At 41.3% G+C, this 13,640-nt stretch overlaps 1 protein-coding gene across 1 annotated transcript in view; it reads right to left on the reverse strand.

The window, feature by feature from the left end:
• Positions 1 to 127: 127 nt before the first annotated feature.
• The window catches only part of LOC117210569 (G1/S-specific cyclin-D2), a 52,496-nt gene continuing 38,983 nt past the window's right edge, over positions 128 to 13,640 (reverse strand). Inside the window, exons 4-5 of the mRNA XM_033453711.1 lie at positions 7,940 to 8,085; positions 128 to 6,786 (exon numbers count right to left, since the gene is read on the reverse strand). Coding sequence (XP_033309602.1) covers positions 6,574 to 6,786; positions 7,940 to 8,085 — 359 coding nt within the window. The 3' untranslated portion in view covers positions 128 to 6,573. The remainder of the gene's footprint in view (positions 6,787 to 7,939; positions 8,086 to 13,640) is intronic.

Consider the following 13,640-nt stretch of genomic DNA (forward strand, 5'->3'; position numbering starts at 1 on the left):
TAAAACAATATATATTTTTAGAATATTTTCGTTTATTACTTAGTACAAACTGTGCTAAGACGTCCAAAGAATATCTTTTCATCTCGACGTAAAGATAGTAAGAAGCGAGCAATAAATAAGACATGTCTTACGACTGTATAAAATATTAATACTTTATTTTCCATTCGAGTGTGCGTCACACTACGCACTGTGGGATATGTACAAAGTTTGTCGTACCGAAGCTTTCACTTTCGCCTGGTACAACCAATCGCGCACCTATCGATTAAAAATCATATTTTTTACGTGCTAGGTTTAAAAAGTAACGCATAAGTGTGATTGTTACATCCATCTTGATTTTTCATAACTCTTTGTTTTCATTCTTCTGCACACTCTTTCGCCGTGAGTGAGATTTAAAAAAAAAAAAAGCTACACATGCTGTTTCGAGCGGTGTATGCGGTGTCTGAGGTATATCAGTGGTATGTCTATTGCGTTGCTTTACTGCGAACGAAAAAATCGGGGAAAACAACCGACGAAATCTACGAAATGAGAAAACAACATATGTAATAGTATGTATAGCGATCGATGCGAGTTCGTCATTGAGCGCGTGCACTATTATTTTCGTCCGTTGAATCTGGCAGTGAATCCTCGTTAAAGAGGAAAATTGAGCTTCAATCTCTTCTTGGTACGAGCTTCGAACGTGTCTATTGATATACGCGGAGCGTGGCTAAGATTAGGATTGCTGAGAGGAAGCGTAATCACGTGACGTTGAATGAAGCGAAACTCTGTACTCGCATCGAACGAAGGAAAAAAAAGAAAAGAACATAATCGGATTCTCGCGTGTTCCACGATTATTCGTGGAAGAAGGAAACAAATTAAAGAATTTCCGTGGCGCTAGATTATTTTTCGTTCGGTGATATTAAAGAAGGAAAAGAGTGTCGCAAGCTCGTCGTGTTCTTACTAAGCTAAAACAGGGGCGGAATAACGGGGTTGTTCGACTGGAACGAGACGCGATTTAGGAACAGGCTCGCAACCTAGGATCACAGATCTCCGAACAGTTCTATTTTATGACAAGTGCAACTACTTCACCATCGTTTCGGGTTTTCTTCTTCGCTTTTGGAAATTATTTTACTACGTATTTTTATACATGCTTATATCTATACTGTTAATAATTTGCCCTTTTTTAGGATTCGTCCATTCGTAATTACACGATACATAGTGTTATTATGTAACAAAATAACGAAGAATATTGTGTAAATGAAGCAAATAAATGTCGATGCAGATTTATATCAAAAAACTAATATAATGGTAAAACACCAAGAGACACGAATCTCGAAAAATTAACGTAAATAAATTCGATATTATAAGAACTTTAATAAATCAATCTAAATGCCACGTACACATACAGGGACCTTTAAAACGAAACAGAAAGTTTCTTCACAAAAGATCGTTTAAAATCGATGCGAATAACTATTTTCACGGATCCCAAATCGAAAAAGGAAATAAAAGACAAATTAGAAGACGACTATGTAAACATATGTAATGTCCTACTACGCATATAGCCAATATACTATTAATAAAATAAAGGTCCATAAAAGAACCACCACGATAAATTCCACAATTAAATACGATTCTATACGTTTCTAGCAAACGGATTTAAACAAAGTAACGTTCTTAGTTTTCCTCCGGAATTCCTTCGAAATTTATAAATTTCCTCGAAGAACTTTAACTTCTAGCTAATATAATATAATAAATTTCGAATGGACGATTGGCGAAAAAAAGAGGCAAACTTTGAAGAAGTATTTCTTCAAACCTCGAATTTCGATCGAACGTACAAGAAAATCTGGGACCCTGCATCAAGGCACCGTCATTTTCGGTTTACAATTGCCCGATGTAGCTCCGATGCGTCCCTCCCCCGTCTCTCGACAATGATCCCATTCTTCCAAGGTACACAATGATACGTGTTTAAAATATACAAATATATATGTACATATACGTATATACATTTATTTGTATATATACGATACATAGTATACGATATATATACAGATACATGTATATATTAGAAGTGCGTGCACAGAGAACGCATTATCGTACGCTAGTAGTACAAGTATGAAAAAGGTCAGCCATGCGTACACCAGACTGCATATCATTTGCTTTTTCTTTCTTTCTTCTCTTTTATATTATTCGATCTCTCTCTACGTTGTACTAGGATTTGGTTACTTGAAGAGTATGTTACTAACTAGGTTTCGTTCTGTGGCACTGGGCTATTTCTGCCATTTTCTTGCGTTCTGTTTTTTTTTTTTTTTTCTTTATCGTTTTCTTACTTCTTAGTCGGAATGCGCAGATTGATTTTCATTGAGAGCGGACGAAACGCGTGTACCTCTTCCCGCCCTGTTCTCCTCTTAGCAAGTTCCTCTTTTTATTCTCTTCGTAGGATAGGTTCGTTTCGTTCATTTTTCAAGTTCGAGGGAAGAAGAGGAACTCGCGTTCCCCGAACTCCGGTCTCCCCCTCTTTTTCTCTCCTTTACTCTACTCGACGCATTTTAAGTACTAATGGGTTCGTAGATTATTTATCTTTTTACTATTTCCTTTTTGTTTCTTTTTCGATGAACATTGGACGCTAGCCTCAACTACTGTCGTTTGAGCTGTTTCCATTTTCACGACATTAGACATTGGGATTTATATTATTTTCTCTATTTTTATCGTTTTGGTTTTGCGTCGGATAATATTCTGCTTCAACTACTTGGCAATCTAATTATACGTACATACAGCGTAGATTAAGGAGGATAGATTGATTAAACGTTTATATTTTGTCTTCTAAAAGGGAGTTTATGCGTATAATAACGTTAAATACGTTGGATGAACGATAGTAGTTGAGGTTCAACACTTCTGGTGCTGTGGATCTGTGCGATGAGAATCTTTCTTTTTGGTATTTCTTTTTCTTTCTTTTGTTCCTTTTTTTTTTCTTTTTGTGGTTTGGAGTTACAAATTTGGAAAGGGGTGATTTATGTACAAAGACCTAAATTCGAAAATTTCCCTTTAATCGTTCTAATTTTAAGAATTTTACGCATTTCGAATAACAATCGATGACTTTATAAAATACACGGATATCAAATTTCATTGTTTTCGAGTATTCAAATTCTTATTTAGACTACCTTGTCCTAATTAGTAATTGAGACGTGTTACATCTTCTGATTTTGTACTTTGAATCTTTCTTCCAAATGCCTGTTTCTCGAACGAACACGAAAAAGACATTCGCTATAATATATAAATGAAATTTCTATAAAATCTCATTCAGCGGTTCCATGCACATCTAGCAAACCCACAGAATAAAAATCACAGCACCAAAATAGTTCAATTATTAGACAACGTTTAAACGTCCGATTCTACTCGTATTTAAACTCCTCGTCCAATTTCTCTTTCTCGATTCTATCGCACTGCCACGTTACTCGACACTCTATCTTACACGGACTACTGTGTTAACTTTTAATAGTACGCCTCGTATAGCTTTCCTACATATTTACAATCGCGGTTTTGGGAGAAGAATAGCCAAATGCAGAGTGCTGGTTTCGAGCGTGCAAATGTTAGACTGACTCGGTTTAACTATCAAAGTCATCCTTTTATCAAGTTCTTTAAAAAAAAAAAAAAGAAACTCAAGGATCAGCAGAAATTATTTTAGCCTGTCTGGTGCACAGACAGTAGAAATTCCATACTAATTCGCTATTTTGTCATTTCTGCGATGTTTTCTTTAATAGAACGAATAGCATCGCGCGTGATAGTTATACGATACATGCTACAAGAAGCCATCGTAAATCAGCTTTATGATATGCATAATAATATGTATTTACATATTAATATATCAAAAAGAGTTAAAAAGATGTAATCTGAAATGCATATACCAGCAGATTCGACGGTAAAAAGTTATTTATAAATCTTTTTTGGAATTTCGAAACCCTCTGGTTACGCCGTTGAAGCTTTTCTTCCCCATTTTTTCCTTTTTTTTTTTCTTTCTTTTCTGCTTACGAAAAATTCGGCACACACGCATGTACACGCACGTATAACCCACACATCCACACACCGCGCATCATCGAGCGTTCACAAATGCACATCGGGCGTGGCACAACCGATCTTAGGAACCGAGTGGAATAAGCGACGGGTTGTGCCGCAGCTCCCGGAAGGAAAAAACACATTTGGATTAACAATTATTGTAAACGTAAATACAAAAAAACAAAAGGGAACTATATTTTCCTTTTTCTATCTACTACTCTAAAACGCTTCCCTATTCCATTCGACATCTCGCTGTAATAAACTCGCACGCGCGATCAACGTTTTCCCTTTCTTCGTACTCCTCCTCCTTTCTCTCGTATCATACTATCTCTCTTCATTCGCGCGCAAGCACACACCTCGTGTATATATAATGTGTACATATATATATAACTTTTCTCGTATGTATACCTATGTACAAAACACTACATGACTGGATTTGACTATATGAACTTTTTATTCCTTGTTTTCTGTATTTCTTCTCTCCCCTCTTTTGCTTTTCTTTCCTCTTCTTTCTAGCCTTATAGAAAAGAATCGGTCCGCATTTTGTTGTTCTTTCTTTAACGGTTTTCTCTAATTTTCTAAACGATACACGAAATTGGCGCGATAGCTTCGTCGTCCGGCTACTAAAAGTTAAGTGTACAATTCTATTGCGAAATAGATGCACAAAGCGTATTGCATAGCCTTCCCTCAACGGCACGCCTTCCGGTCTCCTTTTTTCTAATTCTACTTCTGGTCTCTGTTCTCCTTCGACCATCATCGAAATTATCGTCGAAGCGTTTCGTATCTCTTGCTACTTTTCGGGTCTCTCTCGAAGATGCTACTAGAATCGCATGTTTTATTCTTTTTATTCGTTTTATTTCTCACGTTCGAGTAATCTCAGTGTCTCTCTTTTAACGATACATTTGTCTCTTTCTTCTTTTAACAAGATTTAACCGTTGAGTTTTAAATTACACGCAGTTTACTTTTGTTCCTTTTTCCTCCGATACTCGTCGATCTGTTATTAACCTTTCGCAGATCAGTTTCTTTTCTTCTTTTCCAGCCTCGAATTAACGCGAAGCGAATCCGATCGAAAGCTGACATTATCGTGAAAGTTGCCGAACGTTTCAATATCGTATGCAGAAAGAACATCGCATGATAATTACGTGAATGTTTCGGGCGGGGAGGGGGGGGGGGGAATGGAGAGACAACGAAGCGAGAATGGAGTACACGCTCGTGTCTCGCGATTCCTTCTATTTTGTATAACATTCGATACTTAAATAAACGACGCTCAAATATTTCACATTCGACTTACATTCCTAGTCAAACGATTTACTCTTACTTGCTACCTTTCCTTGCACCAACGAACATCTTTCTGCAAAATGAAATCTAACTTTCAAAGGGCTAAATTATCGAATCATTGTCTCGAACGGAAGTATAAAAAACAGTTCAGACTTTTTCAAGTTCCGCATCTTCGATCGATCTACGTTCCATGCTGCAACGCCAATAGAGGGCGTTCAATCCCAAAAGAAAAAATAAAATAAAAAAGTATTATAATAATAAAAGAAAAAAGTCTCGGAAAACTCTAGATCATGATACGAGACGACACGTAGTCTCTGTCAATGAATTGAGAACAAAACCAATTCCGATGCCTTGAACGATCGGATGCACACGGATATTCGCGAATAAAAACGCGTACAACTAAATAACAAAGGGGGCCCATCGAGACCTTGGACCCTCGCGCTCGCTATCCGACCCTCTGCATATACATACGCATATATGTATACACACATACATACACACACGCGAGCACACACACACATGCATACATATATATATTTTATATATATATGTGTATATATATATATATATAAATTGTGCACGCGGAATTACGATTCGTTTTGGGACAACGCCTCGGCATTGATCGTTGCTCGATCTCCGAGTAAAAACTATAACGTATATTCGATAGCTTTATCTAGATAGATCGACTAAAACTGTTTCGTGTTTTTCCATCGATCACGTGCTCTCACCGCCAGTCGAGCCCACGAAAGATAGCGCTCCTTCGCTCGCAAGTCGCTCAACGATCAGCGAACAATCGAACGTGCGTTCGAAGGGAAGTGGTTGTTTAAAAAAGAAAAGAAAAACGTCCCTAGTCCTTCGATGTCCCGCGTTTGGGTTTACGAATCTTCGCGATGAATCTACAGAATCCGTACAGAACACTAAAATATCGAACACGTTTCGAGATCTGTCTCTCTTTCTTCGAAGACGATTCCGTTCACAGTGGTGACGAAGGGAAACCAAACGACGATTCGGTCGAGCAAACACAACGTATTTTATATATCTATGTGTCTTTCGCACGCGCCTGTGCGCGTTGTATGCTCTTTGCGTTTCAAGAATTTTCTCGCGCGTTCTTCAGCTCGAACTTTGCCTCGTCCCTCTTGATTCTCTTCGTGGCCGTGGGTCCCTCAGCGTCGTTGTCGTTGTCGTCGTCGCTGCTGGGCATCGCTCGCTCCTCGGCCTCTAGGCTCAGCAGAGAGTCACCCTGGCCAGAGTTTCCCTCAGCGGCGTCTCTCAAAAATGGACGTCCCTCACATCGGTCGGCGTGCCCGCCTTCTCGTGTTCCAGGATCTTCTCCTGGCTGGTTATCTCGTCCCCCAGAGGCCTCTGCGACGTGCCCGAAAGAGATGATCCGGTCACCTGATGGCCGTTCCCGCCGGTACCGTCGGCACCCACCGCTTCAGATACCATCTCTTCGATTTGCTCCAGGCAACCTTGCAGGTAGTCCTGAAAGAAGAGGAAAACATCGATCGGTCTTATAATTGGCTTCTTAGATACGGCTCTAATATTTCAATCAGGGGCATTCCGAGAAACGTAGCGGGTCGGACAGGTTATCCTGGGAATCGAGATTGATAGATTTTGCGGAATATAATGATTATAAGTTACAGAACGTAATACTTGTTACGATTCTTGTTAGAAATTAGAAAGAAGGCGATCGATTTATGAATCGTTAGGGAATTTCGTTGCACGGCCGAAGGAACAGGAACGCGTAAGATAATTCGATTAATTAATCGAGCTAGCGTGTAATTTTGATCGACAAGAGAAAGTTCCAAGAAGCAGTTTGAGAGATGGTTCGCGAATCCAGCCAAGACGTCGCGCAAAAACGTGCTGATGAGCGGAGTGTAGCAGGTGTCGGGCACATGTTTACGGGGAAAAAAGTCACAGCGTGACGGGAAAGGGAAAAGACGATTCGAAACACGCGCAGACTATACATTCATAATGCGCCGAGTGCAAATAAAGTGCACGCGTGAATGGCTCGGCATGGGGTCTACGTCCTGTAAGCGCAATATTTTCGACGACCACATGTGTTTAGAAGCAGGAAGGAACGTATACCAAGAACTATGTTGGCCACCTGCCCCTCTGTTCATTCATAATCTCCAACCGTCCAGATTCGAACCAAAGCGAAAACCAACCTCTCCACGTGGTTTTTTAAACGTTTGTCTTTTATATTTGTAACGCAGTTCGACGAAAGACGAAACATCGAATAATTTCGACGTTCATCCATGCGTGAAACTTCACCGATAGGTGCTCCATATGTTAACGAGAACGAACCATTTGCAATGTTCGAGATCTTTGTTTTAAATTTAATTTGTTCTTTTTTTTTTCACTTAAACGTTTTCCTTAAATCGTAAATCGAATCTGACGAAAGCTCCTTCGATTCCGCTATTTCGATGGATCTCTTTGCGATTGAACTTTGTTAATTAAAAATATCTGATAAATCTCACACAGAAGCAGACACACAGAAGCTGTCACGCAACGTTTATTTCCGACATTTCGGATAAACCAGGTGCAAATCAAGCTGCGATTATATCTACTCGTTGACAGTGCTATCCGAAGTTTCTCTCGGGCGTCGTGAAATAATATCAACACGAGGACAAACCTGTTCGATAGCCGTGATGCGAGTTAACTCGTCGAGGAGGCCGGCCAGCCCGTAACCGCTTTTCCCTGTCCAATCGAGACCGTGGAGGGCCGCTGCGACGCTCGCCGCCGCGATCATGCTCGGCGTATACATGGAGAATTTGTATTCTGCAAAAAAACATGTCCATTATCGAACTTATCAGTGTCTTATAATTATTAAAAATGATATTTACTAACTGAGCTTCAATTCCGTATAACGTACTCGTGAAAGGATCCTGTAAACGTTCAAATAATTTCGCAAGTTCTTCTTCTAATTATCGAACGTAAAGTAACGGCTACTAATGGATGTCGAGCGTTTCGGTACGACGCCAACGAAATTTTAAAACGTTCCCCGTGTAATACATTCGTAGAAGGATCGTACAAGCGTCGGAATACTTTCGAGAGCAACTGCAACTACTCCCTTGCCGTGTTTCGGCGAAAGAATTAGAATAAAAAAATCTGATTGCACTCGCGCGCATCGTCAAGTGTAAACAGTAAATTTCTCGACACTCACTCACGTGCATTAACCTTATTCCCATTGCATCCACATCCACCTGCATAACATCCACCGTGCACATAAAACTCCCTTACATTGCTCCTTAAATTCCAAACACACATCTTCTCAGCCATTCCGAGTAACACGAACGGCATACGAAGTAGCCGATTCTCGACGAACCGGCGAGGAACCTTCTTTCGAAACATCGAAAACACAACTAGAAAAAGACAAAAACACGTTACCATTATTTCCAAAAAAAAAAAAAAAGAAACAGAGAAAGAGAAGGATAGGATAGTCCAACGTTCGATCGTATCTCGTCGTCGAAGCGCGTTAACAGAAGCGGCCATGAAAACGAATCCTAGAATTCCGTGTAACGTTTCATTCCACGTTCTGCTAATAAAAAATCTGCTAATAGAACCGCAGGTAGACACGTCCCAGGAAAAGGGTATTCGAAACGAGATTTACGACGTTGAAAAGTCCGGCCTTGGTGGTGCCAAGCCCAAAGGTTACCGACTCAGCAAACACCAGAACGCACAACCTACAACTCTCTCTTTATTTCTCCACTTCCCTCGCGCTTTTTGACACGGTCGAGTTCCATCGTGAAAGCTTTCGCCACCTTAGCGAGCTGTGCTAATCTCCATGCTGTCGCCAGTGACTTTGAAAATGGGCCACCGACAATGGCAAACAATTGCCAGGGAATGGGCTACGGGGTCTTTTGTCTTCGTTAGGTTTAGGTACGAATTCGGTCCCGGTAATCACCTAACGATAAACACATCTGGCCGAAAAACTGCCATCCCGGACTTTCTAATGCCTTTGTTGGCGGAATAGTTTGTGGATCTTCTTTTTTTCTAATTTGTTGTTTTACGCCAAATTATCGGGAACAGATGCTTTTATTAACCAAGACATGTTTTGTTAGGATTACGAAAAGTATTCGATACAGGCGACAGAAGGGTAGAAATCCACGTACTGTGTCGATATTCGCTCTGAACACGGTACACCTTAAAGTAACGTATACTCCCGGAAAAGAAACGAAAAGGCGGAGGAGTCCGCCGTACGTCGTATTCATGCGACGAATAAAACTTCGTCGTACATCTTATACGGTAAATACGATGTGGAAGAAGTAACGAGGGACCGACTGGTCGTGTCTTTAAATCGATCGGTTTGATGAAACGAGCTTGACGATTAGACGCGACAACGGAGCGGCATGGGCGACGAGCGAACTATTCGCAAAGCGGGCCTCGAGATCGACGATAAACGTGACGATCATCGACGCGATCGTATTCGTCCTTTTGTGCCGGTAATATATAGTCCGGCGCGCGTTTTGTGTGGATTTTTCTCAAACGCGAGCGCTATTCATTCATGGAAAGATGGGAACAGGTTCCTGGACAACCGAAATGTCCGATGGACAAGCTGAAATTCAACGGGCAGCGTGTGTGCGCGCACGCACACGCCGTAATAAAGCCATTAAGAATGGAATTCCGCGAAGCCGCTCTTAAATTTGCAGAGCCGCGAAAGAGAAGAGGAAGAAGAAAGAGAGTTATAAAGCTGGTGCAGGTGCGTTCTGTTGTCCTCGGGGATGGCGAATTACTATTGGAGAACGGCATTCCTCCATCAAGACCACCCCCGCTCCATCCATTTCCATTCTCTTTTCTTTCTCGTCATACTCCGATCGTACTTCTGCAACGGATTTCTGCTTTTTTTAAGAATCTCAGTTCTTTCGTCTCTTTCAGGCTTTACTCTTCTCTCTTACTCTTCTTACTACTCCGCGTAGCGTCCTCGTAGTCCTGTGCAACGTTATCCGAATCTTTTATTTCCTTGTACGCCCTATTCGCATACGCGCAGCTTCTTCCCACGTTTCATCTCGGGAAGATGTTTCTCTGCGACTTTTCCGGATTTGATTTTCTTCCCTTTCTCTCGCTCCATGACTGTTTCTACGTGGTTCTCGAGTTCGTTCGCGTAATTCGATGCTCTCCGGGTCTTCTACCTTCGTTTCGAGGCTTCGGTATGATTCTGTCCATAGATCTTTCTAGAAGTTGGTCGCATACTTCGCCTTACCTTGCCTCACCGTTGTTCTCTTTCCGATGCCTACTTCGTTCCATCTTTCCCTCAGGACTGCTTCTCATTCTAGCGGCATTTTGTTCTTGCTCGTGTTTCCTCGATGGTCTTCCTCCCTCTTTCTTCTCTTGGCCTCCCTCCCTATTCTCATATTCATTTTCGGCTCCTTTCCTCTTTAACGTCCTCTCCTGCCTTTCTTTTCATTCTACTTCCACGTCTCCTTTTCTTCTCTTCGCTTCTGAAAACACGACTAAATTAAAATCTCTTCTCTAGTTCTTTACCCGACATCTTTATAGTTCTCATCGAGGCCTGCGATACATCGCAGAGCGCGGAACCGACGGATCTAGCGCGCTAATATTCGAACATGCATCTCCTCCTTGTGACATCGTACGTGTATGGAGCAACGACGCATCGTTTCGCTTCCTCGTCGAAGAAGTGGATCGAATGTCGTCGTTTTAGCTCGCGAAAGATCCGTACGAACACGAGTCCAACATTAACGACAAATAAAAAAAGAGAATAGAGAGGTGTTGGCGCGAATTGCATCGATGCCGATGACGAAAACAATCAGTTGGAGCGCGTCGTGCGCGTTGCAGGGGCGTGGAATCGAAAAAGGCGAGCAGGGAGCAGGTTCACGGACCTTCCGCGATTCAAGGAAGCGGCTGGAATTCGTGGCGCCGCCGTTTGCTTCTCTTTTCGTCGGTGAAAAAGAGGGTCAACCGACTCGAACCGAGCTCGGCGAGCTACCTAGTTTGGCTCGTGAGAAACAATCATCGTCTCCCGGGCCGCTTCTAGTCTTTTCTCTTTCTTCAACAGGGACCACCAGAGCCGGCCAGACGACGAAGGACGATGGTCCTTGCTTTTTGCCATCCCCGCTTGTAATAACAACCGACTGGCAGCGTCCAGAAGGGGATTTAAACGTGTCTTGCGATCTCGTCGTGTTCGACGCCCCCTTCTTCCTCTTCTTCTTCTTCGTCGTCGTCGTCGTCGTCCTCTTCTTCTTCTTCTTCTTCTTCTTCGCATTCTTATTGCTTTTGTTTCTCTTGGTTCCCACTCTTCCTCTCTTTCTCGCTCGCTCTTTCGTTTCTTTCGATTTCTCGATTTTCCAGCGAGACTCGAGCGATCCTTGTCGTTTTAAAACAGCTCTGTTCTTCGCGGACATCGATCCCCGTCTCTACTTTCATTTGTATAACTGATTTGTATAATTAATAGCATTTTGCGGAGATTTTTGCAAGTTACTCGAGTTTCGAGTTACAACATATTCTTCCGTCTTCAAAGATAAGATCCCCTTTTATACAAAGAGTCTCGATACAGACACGACGATTCGATCGGAGATTTTTACCCATAGTTTTCTCAAATCGAAGGTTGTATCACTTGCTGCTACGTAATTTATTCTATTGGCTCTTAACAGACCCATGTGGTCAGCGACGATCATCGCACGACTATTCCGTTTACGCTTCGTTCATCGTTATTCAACGTGATGGCGATAAATTTGTCGAGATTGTACAATGCATCGTTATTTATACATATTTGCAAGGTTCCGCTTATGATTAACGACGATAAGAAGACGAAGAAAAAATTTAGCGGCGAGAAGGACTGTTTTACGATCGTGTAGCTCGTTATTTCGAATTTTCTCCGAAGGCTCTCCTCCATCCTTAATTTTCTCCTACTATTTGTACTTGCTATAGAAAAATGTCTCTCACAAAATGCAAAATAAACGAACCAGCGCCTTCGTTAAGACACGTAACGCGTTAAAAATTTCCTGCGAATTAATGAGAAAAAAAAAATCAATTTTGCTCCCTCCTTCATTTATCTCGCTACGCTCGTAATCACGAAGGTAGAAGTCATTTCTCAAGCGGCAAAAATAACACGGAACAGTTAATTAAGATTAAATATCCAACATGTTACGCTATACCTAATCCTTAGATTTCGGAAGATTTATGCGATTTTTGCGAAATATGTAAGATTCGAAAATTCTACCGAGTGTGCATACAATAGGCGAAAATATACGCAATGTTCACAGCAGAAAGAAATTTCTATTTAAATTGGTAAAAGTATAAAATCGCATAAATATTGGCGATCCGCTGATCGCGTTTCTCCCCCGTCTGATCTTCTATCGTAGAGACAAAAAAATCTAACGACGGTTATTTCGGTCAGCTGTAAACGTCGAGAGGTTGGTCGGATCGACGATTAAAGAAAATAAAACGAAAATAAGACGGGAATCACCCTTGTACGTTCGTTACGTCATCTCTATGTCCATTCTACCTTCGATCCGTAATTGCACGCTCGGCCATAATCCATTAAAACGAAACGCAACGAAAAGAAATTAAAGAGGCAGAAAGAAAGAAGAAGAGAATGAGAGGAAGAAAAAAACGGAACGCATAGAATCGACTCAAAGTAGTTACGCGATGGTTTCCACCGGGTGCATTATTCACCATGCACCGGCATATTCATTAACGCGTGAGTTAACGATGCACGTTCCCGATTGTTTATGATGCCATGGCACGGTTCTAACGAGGCTAACAATGAAGGTCCGCGCGTAAAAATTGCATTTTAAAGAATATCGCCAGGCGATTATAATTTCTAATAAACGCCTAAACGCCGTCTGCCCGGCCAATTCCGCGGATATCGCCGTGCTTTTTCTTTCCCGTATTATTCGTACTAAGCAGACCTTGATAAAATTGAACGTTCGAATAAACAAAACGAAATTGAGAAATCTCGCGACACGAAGTGTATATATAGGAACGTCACGAAGTTATACTTTCGCCTATAGATAGGGTGAGAAAAGAATCGCAATCAACGCTTAATTAAAACGATAATGGCCTGTTTTAACGAACGAATACTAGCGGCTCGTACTATGCACTTCCGCCACAATGTTGCGTTTAAAATGCGCGAACATCAAATTAAATCGCTTACTACGGAGAAAAGAGAAGAAAAACGAAAGAAAAAGCTGAACTGGCGTTAATATTATCGTACTTTTAAAATATTCGAATATTTGATAAGCAGTCGCGATAAAAAACGACACGCAGATAACGTTTGCTTCGTTCTATATTCATAGATGACGTAGAATATGACTGTTGTGCAAGAATTTATCGGTTTCGTTAATTATCATTAACCAGTTTGCAGCAATTAGAAT

The sequence above is a fragment of the Bombus bifarius genome, unplaced genomic scaffold, assembly GCF_011952205.1.
Source record: "Bombus bifarius isolate JDL3187 unplaced genomic scaffold, Bbif_JDL3187 scf7180000008206, whole genome shotgun sequence".
NCBI lineage: Eukaryota > Metazoa > Arthropoda > Insecta > Hymenoptera > Apidae > Bombus > Bombus bifarius.